At 36.0% G+C, this 11,851-nt stretch overlaps 1 protein-coding gene across 1 annotated transcript in view; it reads left to right on the top strand.

The window, feature by feature from the left end:
- The first annotated feature begins 1,354 nt into the window (after positions 1 to 1,354).
- Positions 1,355 to 11,851, top strand: part of LOC107582125 (uncharacterized) — a 15,037-nt gene continuing 4,540 nt past the window's right edge. Inside the window, exons 1-6 of the mRNA XM_016267859.1 lie at positions 1,355 to 1,437; positions 2,532 to 2,852; positions 2,947 to 3,267; positions 9,112 to 9,213; positions 10,308 to 10,628; positions 10,723 to 11,043. Coding sequence (XP_016123345.1) covers positions 1,365 to 1,437; positions 2,532 to 2,852; positions 2,947 to 3,267; positions 9,112 to 9,213; positions 10,308 to 10,628; positions 10,723 to 11,043 — 1,459 coding nt within the window. The 5' untranslated portion in view covers positions 1,355 to 1,364. The remainder of the gene's footprint in view (positions 1,438 to 2,531; positions 2,853 to 2,946; positions 3,268 to 9,111; positions 9,214 to 10,307; positions 10,629 to 10,722; positions 11,044 to 11,851) is intronic.

Below are 11,851 nucleotides of genomic sequence, written 5' to 3'. Positions count from 1 at the left end.
GACCAGTTCCTGCTGAAGACTGAGAGAGGAATCTGTGGAATGGGGTGTGCATGAGAGTTGCCCGTTGATTAAGGAAAATAACTGATGCTTCATTTTTGGACACACAGTAACTTCAGTCCTGCTGTAAAACTGTTAATAGATAGTGAAACTCCAGTCTTTTGTTTTCCACTCTTGAGCTTTAACTGCTACTCCACATCACCATAATTACTGTATAAACCAGATGTGCAATCTCAGGTTTAATTATTTTATGTCCATAAAATGGGAAAATGGCTTTTCACACACTGAGACTCCTAACATTTTCACTGTCACTGAGTCAAATAGATTTCAGACATGGATTTTTCATTAATCTAGACATCAGTTCCACCTTAGAGGGCCTTTTGTGAAAGAGCTTTAATGATCACTTTAATTTGAGTGTAAAAAAAGAAAGTTGAAGCCATTTAGTAACTGAATTGAGAATATTACTGACCTAATTTGAGACCATAATGTTTTCATTTTAATGTTTTAATTTAACTTAAGTAATGAAGGATAAATTGAAGAAATAAGAAACTTTCTTTTGTATAAAGTGAATGAATTCAGATGGAGGGAACAGGATTGAATTTAGTTTGAAGTTTCCAATCACTGATGATTTCATTAGGTGAATGTTAAGAGAGGGAAATTAAAATTGCAGTTTTGTACATCTTTCCAAAAATGTCAGCAGAGAGTATTCATATTTTTTTACAGTGTAACATAGCAAAAGTAAGTCAAAGAGAAATGGCGTTAATAATCCAAAACATGCATCCTACTTGTGTTCCTGTTTTACAGTCCTTCGAGATAAGAAATCAAGGTTTAGAAAGGAATAATACTTCATTTTTTAGACTTCAACTTTTAATAGGTGTTTACATTGAAAATGTATATGTTATTTTCTTAAAAATAACTAACTCATGTAGATAATTGTTTTCAATTTATTTAAAATATATGCAAAATTGCACGTCTCTGACATTATGCACAGATAACATTTCCTACTCTGGCTCTACAAAAACAACTGTGTGAAGGTAAAAGGTCTTGTGGCCTGTGCGCTCATATGAGTTGTTTTGCAGTGAGCTATACTCGAAACTATCTATTTGATGGGGTGTTTTTAGTCTTCAAACTGCATTTCCATCCTCTACATCTAACAGCAGCTTTCTAATACATCTGCTATCATAAGATTTTAAAGTAGCAAATATGACTCCCCATTGCTCACTGAAGGCCTCTATATGAGCACAGAATTAGACCATATTTCCTACTTCCGCATTAAATGTGGAGTAACTGAAAACAGGTCTGTGAAAGTGAAGTGATGTGGCCTGTGCTCATATAGAGTTCAGCTGTCCTGCTGTGAGCATCTGTATATGATGAGGAGTTTTCAGTCTCCATATTTCCAACTCCTGTGTCTTCTAATAGCAGCGTTATTAGAATGCAAAGGTAAGTGTCTTTTATATGAAGTCAAATTCATTTAACCAACTTACAAACAAGAGATATGCATATAATCAATGTACTGTGGGTGTGTAAATGTGACAAGGGTGTGACATGAATATGATCAATGTCATTCATAAGTTACATAATTGTTACTTATTTGGAAATTTGGAAAAAAATTCTTGTTAACAATTGTGCTAAAGAAAATGTGTTCTGTTAGCTAGTGTGTAAAGCTTACATTTTAAAGCAAGAAAGTGTGTCACTAAGGACAGTCTTTGTTTTAATTTGTGCGTGTGTGTACCTGTTTTTCTATTCTGGTGGGGACTTAAACCTGACTACACACAGACTCATGGGGACCCGTGTCACGGTGGGGACCTAAATTGTGGTCCCCACGGGTACAAAAGCTTATAAATCACACAGAATGAAGTTTTTTGAAAATCTAAAAATGCACAAAGTTTCCTGTGAGGTTTAGGTGTAGGGTGATAGAATATACGGTCTGTACAGTATAAAAACCATTACGCATATGGGGAGTCCCCACAAGGATAGCTGACCAGACTGTGTGTGTGTGTGTGTACGCGTTTTTGCGACAAATGAGGACATAAATTTGTATAATGACAAAGGTATGACATAGGTATTACAAGGAGAAGGTGACTTTTTACCCCATGTCCCCACTTTTCAAAACGCTTATAAATCACACAGAATGGAGTGTATTGAAAATCTGAAATAGCACAAAGTCTCCTGTGAGGGGTAGGTTTAGGGGTAGGGATGGTAAAGGGCAATAGAATATACGGTCTGTATAGTATAAAAACCATTACGCCTATGGAATGTCCCCACTTTTCACAAATGTAAACCTGTGTGTGTGTGTGTGTGTGTGTGTGTGTGTGTGTGTGTGTGCGCGCGCAAAGATTAACCCAGACAATATATTTATCCAAAATTGATATAAAAGTCAGTTTATGAATTTAATGTTGTTATACACAGACAATCAAGAGGATCATTTGATTTTTTTTTTTATTGTAAACCCTTTGGTGGTTTCCTGTCTTTCTATGTCCCAGTTCTCTCAGGATGTATCATTTCTCTTTTTTATTCCCTTTTACTCGAAACAGAGAGACCCTGCAAGCAGGTTCTTCAGTTGAACATAAGCCATTTACATGGTGACTGTATGTCTATTTCTTGCCAATCAACAACCCACCTGCTGGATTCTCTAACAGTCAAACTAAGCAGTATCAACCCGGTTAAAGACATACTGATGTATCCAGATATCTCTCCAGCATCAGAGCACCAGAGATGGTCTGTGAGGAAAGATGATGGAAATTTTACACTTGATCTGAAAGACATCAGATTATCCGATGGTGGCCTTTATGACTGTCAGGTCTACAAGGATCAGGACTGCCTTCATTCAACACAATTTTACCTGAGTATTATACGTGAGAATGCAGATTTTTCAACCAAGCTAATAACCACAATTGGAGAGCCATATACATGTATAATATGACTACTTCTGTGTTTCTCTTGTTTCAGAGTGTAAAATTTTGAACTCTGTCCATGCAACGTTAAACTCGCAAGTGTTACTGCCATGCTCTGAACATCCTCTACAAAACAGAACTGAACCAGTCACTTGGAAAGTCATTAATGGTCACCAATTAACAGATATAACCCAGTATCGCGCTCCAAACAAGCCCTCAAGCGGCACAGAGAAACCCCCGAACCCCCTGTTTGAGAGAGCGAGACTACTGAAGAACGGATCTTTGCTTATAAGAAAAGCAGTCGACACTGATGAATTGTGGTATCATTGCAGAGTGAATGAAAAAACCTGCTATGAGATGAGGCTGGTGATGAAAGGTGTGTTTTTAAAGCATTATTTTGTAATCTAATCTAATTGAGCAATAATCACATGCGCAAGAGTGCTGTTGTCCCGAACATCATTCGGCCACAAATCAGAATCAGGGACACGGCATCAACAGTATGTGAGGGGCGTAACATTTCCGTCACACGCTTGAGGTATTCGGCCAATCACAGCACACCTCGCTTTTTCAGACCGATGAGCTTTGTAGAAATCGACTCGTTTCAGAAAGGTGGGGCATAGAGGAGAAACAATCATGTACAGTATGTGGAAAATAATGTGTTTTTTGAACCTTAAACCGCATAAACATATTTCATTACACCAAATACAGAAAATAATATTATTTTTAGTAGCATCATATGACCCCTTTAACCGCGGCTTGTGTACTGCATCATCACTGTGTCTGTCACGTGGCTCTGGTGCCCTTCCTGGCTTGAACTGATGGTAAAACTAAGACATTATTAACTGTCTTGATAGTTACATTGAAATCTGAATCTCGCGATTATGGTAAGGGGCGTTACATTTCCGACGCGTGCTTGTGGTGTTCGGCCAATCACAATGCACTGGGTCAGCTGGCCAATCAGAGCAGACTGCAAGGGGGCTTTGTTGAAAACTACTTGTTTGAGAGAGGCGGGGCATAGAGAACCTACAATAATGTACAGTATTTTAAAAAATAATGTGTTTTTTGAACATTAAAGCATGTCAACATATTCTGTTACACCAAATACACCAAATAATGATCTTTAAAATAGCATCATATGACCCCTTTAAATCATTCACTTCATATCTGTCCTGAACATAAAAATATGTTAACAATTAAGCTGGGATAAAATCACATAATTTTGGTTTGGACTAATTTACATTCTTTACTAAAAACTTCATATAAACACATTCACAACAAATGTGAAACATGCCAAATGTAACACTGCACTTCCTCTCAAGTCTGAATTTCATGACTGGCATAAACTACACAACAATATATACTATACGTATGTAGCTTCCATTGCAATTTTTAAGAGTTTTGTAGAATTTATTATCTCACTTTATAGAATGGGCATCTTGTACAGTATGTATACTGTACATCTGCAAAGTGCACATAATTCAAAGAATTTACTTTTTGCTGACCAAATTAATTTTTGAACTTTATCCCCCAACAGCTGGCGTGAACAAACAGAAGCTCCCGCGTGCAATCCAGACAACATCTACGATAATAGAAAGAATGTGAAATAAATTACTGTTTTTAATGTTTGTTTGATTTTTCTTTCTTTTTGTTTTAAATGAGTGTAATGCCTCCAGCAAATTTTCATAAACGATTTAGTATTATACTATGAAAATGCTTCTTCTATGTATCAACTTAAATGCAAATACTTAAATGCAATTTTATACAAATTTACAGTCATTGATAGAAGGCCTTGCCTTATAGGGACTGATATAAACAGACTTTACTACACACTAAAAAGTCTTTAAAAATTTTGACCCAGTATACTTTGTAAATATGAGGGATTTTTCCACATTTCTTTTTCAAGGGCATTTTAATTTATGCATTGCACTTTAGGGTTGATGGAAATGCCCATAAACTGAATGGAAAACATACTGGCATTGATCAGCATGCTTACACTGAGCATATCAAAATATGATAAACAGAAGCTTGCTTGGCATATTTGATGTGTTTATATGTAAATAAAAGCTTAAATTAAATCTGTTCATCATATAAAGCGATCATGTCTATCATATATTTTTATATGTTTTTTAAAAATATATAAATTTTATATATTTTAATAATATTTTTATTGCAATACACAATTTAATTGGGCTATGGCTATGGCTATGGTCATAAATTAATTTTAAAATTTCATAAATTAAAATAATATCATAAAAATAGCCGTTTGCAACATCAAACGACAAGCGGCATAATCAGCTGTTTTAGTACAGCGGAAATAAATGGAAATGACAACGGAAGCCCTGCAAATTCAAGGTAAAAATGTCCACGTCCACTCTTATGTTCAAAATAAGGTGGATAAAAAATACTTTTTCTGGAAAACAGTGACAACAATGCCGATTTGTTTATCATTTTCAACTCATTTGAATGCATTGACGCTTCCAGTCTTTTTGGCAATTTGTTCATGGTTAACATTAACAAGTTTGCAAGGCTTAAAAACAAGATCAACAAATGTAAATTGGAGTGAGGCAGCAATGACCCTCTGCAAATCATTGTTGTTGAGCACTGCTGGTACCTCACTCTGCCAAAAAAAACATCTGTTTGGTTTTGATAATCATGTATATGCCCCGAAACAATGCGTTTTAAAGCCATATCAGTTTAAACTTCTGATATAGTGTTTTCTGATATAGCGAACACATCTGAAGCACGCGCACAGAAAGCACCTGAGTACTAAAGTAAGTTCTCTTTCATGTCTTATTGCACTTAACCCCTTAACTGTCACCGTCCCGTTTGGCGCTCTTTTTTTTTGTTGTCTTCTTTCTCTATCAAATCTTTTAGTAATCATCATAAATCATATATCATTTGAAAAAGCTTAGAAGCACAAGATTCATCCTGTGAAAACCATTTCGAAATCAGACATTGCGTTACCATGGAAATGGTACTTTAAAATCCTTTGGCGGTCTCCTCCCCCTTAGTGGGCGGTGTCAAGTGTCATATTACAAAATGAATTACAGTCTTTTAGAATCAAAACTTTTTATAATCTTGACAAAAAACATATCATTGGAAAGGTCTGAGTCTCAGGTATTTATTTTGAGATAGAAGTAATATTGACAGAGAAATCTAGACATTTGTGACAGAAAAATGCATTTTAAAAAATTCAATGGAGTTTGGATGGCACCCGGTGGCTGTTTATGGTATAACGCCCTAAATAAAATCTCACAGGAACCTCAATTTTTTTCATATCAACTTCAAATTTGGAACATAACTTATTTAGACGTAAGGCTATAATTTTATACCAATTTTAGAGTAAAACCTGATATGTAAAATATTTATTATATATAAAATGTAATTAATATAGTGCATTTTCTTTACAGTAAATTTAAACTACTATAACTTTGTGATACTTACATTTTTTGAAATTTTTGCGATAAAGTGCTGATTTTCTTCTTTAAAAAGAGGCCAACCTTATGTCTGTATTCCAAATTGTTCATAAATTACAACAATTTATGTTTGGATAGTCCACCTGCATGCCTATTTTAAAAAATGGGGGGTCACAGTTAAAGGGTTAAACTGTCAATAAGACACACATAAGTTACAAAAACACAGTCGGTTATGTGTGTGAAGGTAAACAACTGGGAAATGAATTGCATGTTTATATTAGATCTGTGCATTAAGTGACAGCAGTGCCAAAACGTGCAGATTAAGGGGCGTGATATTATAATAAGACCCCCTTCCTGCTCACCAAGGGAGCGAAATCTGAGCGCCTCGTTTTTTTCACAAGCTTGCAGAGAAAGGCTTACCAAAACAAAGTTACTGAGTTGTCCTTTTTCACGGTTAAATGCGGGAAAAGTCAGATTTTCGCGATATGTCCCCTTTAAGTAAGTGTGTGTGACTAAGAGAGAAGATAATGGTGGAGTATTTAAAATCATTTTTCATATAAATAAGTTTAGTTTTTTTAATAGAAAGCAGTTATGGCTGATTTGCTATTTTGATGTGCTTGGTGCAGTATTCAGAATATGATCTACTACAGTATATGTGCATGTATGAAGTCTATTACTGTAGTCTATAATGTAATGCTCACTTAAGCCTGCAGAGGGCAGTGTGTGTATCTTAAAATACTGGCGTGTCCAGACTGCTCACACTTCTAATATCTTAAGGTCTTTTACCTTTCTAAACCTCACTCACAAATTATCTTCCCCCAGATCAGCTGCACACACTGCTCATGCTGTGAAAAACCACTGTCACACCCTGTTCATCACATCATATGCACATCCTGGAATCACAGAATCTCATTATAAATTAGTAAATCTCAACCTTTTGACGCAAAGGAGTGTCGATATGTGTAAATTAATTAACCACAATACATTTTTGATTCCAGAACTTTCAAGAACCACTGTTCCAAATATTGACAATAAATAAATAAATAAAAGTAATATTAAAAAAAATAAATAATCTAAAAATAAACAAATAAATAAAAACGACGTTTAATAATTATACATGAATTAAAACATGTTAAAAAAGTTTTACATTTATGAGTCCTGTGATGAACTGATCATCTGACCAGGCTGTTTCTCCTGCCAGAGATGTTGGAATAGGCCTCCGAATCTCCGTGACCCTACAGAGGATAAGCAGGAGAAAGTATGCATGGATGTATAGTGTTACACTGATAGACACTACTGTCAAACTGTTGTTGTTTTTTCTCTCAGGAGGAAGATCCAGCAGGCTCGACAGTCAGCTCTGGAGTCTTCAGTGCTCAGCTCTGCTCTGATGATGATGATGATGATGGATTGTCATGAATGATGGATGATCATTCCAGCATAACCTCCATCCTCACCGAGAGCAACCTACAGACCAGTTCCTGCTGAAGACTGAGAGAGGAATCTGTGGAATGGGGTGTGCATGAGAGTTGCCCGTTGATTAAGGAAAATAACTGATGCTTCATTTTTGGACACACAGTAACTTCAGTCCTGCTGTAAAACTGTTAATAGATAGTGAAACTCCAGTCTTTTGTTTTCCACTCTTGAGCTTTAACTGCTACTCCACATCACCATAATTACTGTATAAACCAGATGTGCAATCTCAGGTTTAATTATTTTATGTCCATAAAATGGGAAAATGGCTTTTCACACACTGAGACTCCTAACATTTTCACTGTCACTGAGTCAAATAGATTTCAGACATGGATTTTTCATTAATCTAGACATCAGTTCCACCTTAGAGGGCCTTTTGTGAAAGAGCTTTAATGATCACTTTAATTTGAGTGTAAAAAAAGAAAGTTGAAGCCATTTAGTAACTGAATTGAGAATATTACTGACCTAATTTGAGACCATAATGTTTTCATTTTAATGTTTTAATTTAACTTAAGTAATGAAGGATAAATTGAAGAAATAAGAAACTTTCTTTTGTATAAAGTGAATGAATTCAGATGGAGGGAACAGGATTGAATTTAGTTTGAAGTTTCCAATCACTGATGATTTCATTAGGTGAATGTTAAGAGAGGGAAATTAAAATTGCAGTTTTGTACATCTTTCCAAAAATGTCAGCAGAGAGTATTCATATTTTTTTACAGTGTAACATAGCAAAAGTAAGTCAAAGAGAAATGGCGTTAATAATCCAAAACATGCATCCTACTTGTGTTCCTGTTTTACAGTCCTTCGAGATAAGAAATCAAGGTTTAGAAAGGAATAATACTTCATTTTTTAGACTTCAACTTTTAATAGGTGTTTACATTGAAAATGTATATGTTATTTTCTTAAAAATAACTAACTCATGTAGATAATTGTTTTCAATTTATTTAAAATATATGCAAAATTGCACGTCTCTGACATTATGCACAGATAACATTTCCTACTCTGGCTCTACAAAAACAACTGTGTGAAGGTAAAAGGTCTTGTGGCCTGTGCGCTCATATGAGTTGTTTTGCAGTGAGCTATACTCGAAACTATCTATTTGATGGGGTGTTTTTAGTCTTCAAACTGCATTTCCATCCTCTACATCTAACAGCAGCTTTCTAATACATCTGCTATCATAAGATTTTAAAGTAGCAAATATGACTCCCCATTGCTCACTGAAGGCCTCTATATGAGCACAGAATTAGACCATATTTCCTACTTCCGCATTAAATGTGGAGTAACTGAAAACAGGTCTGTGAAAGTGAAGTGATGTGGCCTGTGCTCATATAGAGTTCAGCTGTCCTGCTGTGAGCATCTGTATATGATGAGGAGTTTTCAGTCTCCATATTTCCAACTCCTGTGTCTTCTAATAGCAGCGTTATTAGAATGCAAAGGTAAGCGTCTTTTATATGAAGTCAAATTCATTTAACCAACTTACAAACAAGAGATATGCATATAATCAATGTACTGTGGGTGTGTAAATGTGACAAGGGTGTGACATGAATATGATCAATGTCATTCATAAGTTACATAATTGTTACTTATTTGGAAATTTGGAAAAAAATTCTTGTTAACAATTGTGCTAAAGAAAATGTGTTCTGTTAGCTAGTGTGTAAAGCTTACATTTTAAAGCAAGAAAGTGTGTCACTAAGGACAGTCTTTGTTTTAATTTGTGCGTGTGTGTACCTGTTTTTCTATTCTGGTGGGGACTTAAACCTGACTACACACAGACTCATGGGGACCCGTGTCACGGTGGGGACCTAAATTGTGGTCCCCACGGGTACAAAAGCTTATAAATCACACAGAATGAAGTTTTTTGAAAATCTAAAAATGCACAAAGTTTCCTGTGAGGTTTAGGTGTAGGGTGATAGAATATACGGTCTGTACAGTATAAAAACCATTACGCATATGGGGAGTCCCCACAAGGATAGCTGACCAGACTGTGTGTGTGTGTGTGTACGCGTTTTTGCGACAAATGAGGACATAAATTTGTATAATGACAAAGGTATGACATAGGTATTACAAGGAGAAGGTGACTTTTTACCCCATGTCCCCACTTTTCAAAACGCTTATAAATCACACAGAATGGAGTGTATTGAAAATCTGAAATAGCACAAAGTCTCCTGTGAGGGGTAGGTTTAGGGGTAGGGATGGTAAAGGGCAATAGAATATACGGTCTGTATAGTATAAAAACCATTACGCCTATGGAATGTCCCCACTTTTCACAAATGTAAACCTGTGTGTGTGTGTGTGTGTGTGTGTGTGTGTGTGTGTGTGTGCGCGCGCAAAGATTAACCCAGACAATATATTTATCCAAAATTGATATAAAAGTCAGTTTATGAATTTAATGTTGTTATACACAGACAATCAAGAGGATCATTTGATTTTTTTTTTTATTGTAAACCCTTTGGTGGTTTCCTGTCTTTCTATGTCCCAGTTCTCTCAGGATGTATCATTTCTCTTTTTTATTCCCTTTTACTCGAAACAGAGAGACCCTGCAAGCAGGTTCTTCAGTTGAACATAAGCCATTTACATGGTGACTGTATGTCTATTTCTTGCCAATCAACAACCCACCTGCTGGATTCTCTAACAGTCAAACTAAGCAGTATCAACCCGGTTAAAGACATACTGATGTATCCAGATATCTCTCCAGCATCAGAGCACCAGAGATGGTCTGTGAGGAAAGATGATGGAAATTTTACACTTGATCTGAAAGACATCAGATTATCCGATGGTGGCCTTTATGACTGTCAGGTCTACAAGGATCAGGACTGCCTTCATTCAACACAATTTTACCTGAGTATTATACGTGAGAATGCAGATTTTTCAACCAAGCTAATAACCACAATTGGAGAGCCATATACATGTATAATATGACTACTTCTGTGTTTCTCTTGTTTCAGAGTGTAAAATTTTGAACTCTGTCCATGCAACGTTAAACTCGCAAGTGTTACTGCCATGCTCTGAACATCCTCTACAAAACAGAACTGAACCAGTCACTTGGAAAGTCATTAATGGTCACCAATTAACAGATATAACCCAGTATCGCGCTCCAAACAAGCCCTCAAGCGGCACAGAGAAACCCCCGAACCCCCTGTTTGAGAGAGCGAGACTACTGAAGAACGGATCTTTGCTTATAAGAAAAGCAGTCGACACTGATGAATTGTGGTATCATTGCAGAGTGAATGAAAAAACCTGCTATGAGATGAGGCTGGTGATGAAAGGTGTGTTTTTAAAGCATTATTTTGTAATCTAATCTAATTGAGCAATAATCACATGCGCAAGAGTGCTGTTGTCCCGAACATCATTCGGCCACAAATCAGAATCAGGAAGAGCTTGGTGACAGAAACTTCCAGTGCCGAACAAAGTACAGACATAGTGCTGATATACAGTGGATATATAATTTAAGGTAATAAAATAAAATATAACACTAATAGTAAAGAGAACAGACAATAATAATAACAATAATTGTAACAGATAATAACAGCTGCGGTAACATTTATGTTACCAAACTACATGACTGTGCTGTTGCTTTTGACAGATCAATAAAGTTAATTTACATTTTAACAACTTACATTTTGGCCACAAAATTGCCAGGTGGTCTAATTTTGCTCCGTCAACAAAAATAGTTCCAAACAAAGTCAAAGCAGAATGAAGTGTTGCGTCTTGAGTAAGGCAGTAGTGGTATTTGGTTCAAGAATGAATCAGTGTTTAAAGGGGTCATATGATGCTGCTAAAAAGAACATTATTTTGTGTATTTGGTGTAATGAAATGAGTTTATGCGGTTTAAAGTAAAAAAAACACATTATTTTCCACATACTGTACATTACTGTTTCTCCTCTATGCCCCGCCTTTCTGAAATGTGTCGATTTTTACAAAGCTCATCGCTCTGAAAAGCAAGGTGCATTGTGATTGGCCGAATACCTCAAACGTGAGACGGAAATGTTACGCCCCTCACATACTGTGATGCCGTGTCCAGGCCGGAGCGACGAGACAAAAACATTAAACCCCATTACAAACGAGGCATTTGTT

This window comes from Sinocyclocheilus grahami, unplaced genomic scaffold, assembly GCF_001515645.1.
Source record: "Sinocyclocheilus grahami isolate Dianchi unplaced genomic scaffold, SAMN03320097.WGS_v1.1 scaffold40.1, whole genome shotgun sequence".
Classification (NCBI taxonomy): domain Eukaryota; kingdom Metazoa; phylum Chordata; class Actinopteri; order Cypriniformes; family Cyprinidae; genus Sinocyclocheilus; species Sinocyclocheilus grahami.
This window is presented reverse-complemented; position numbering and strand designations above follow the sequence as displayed.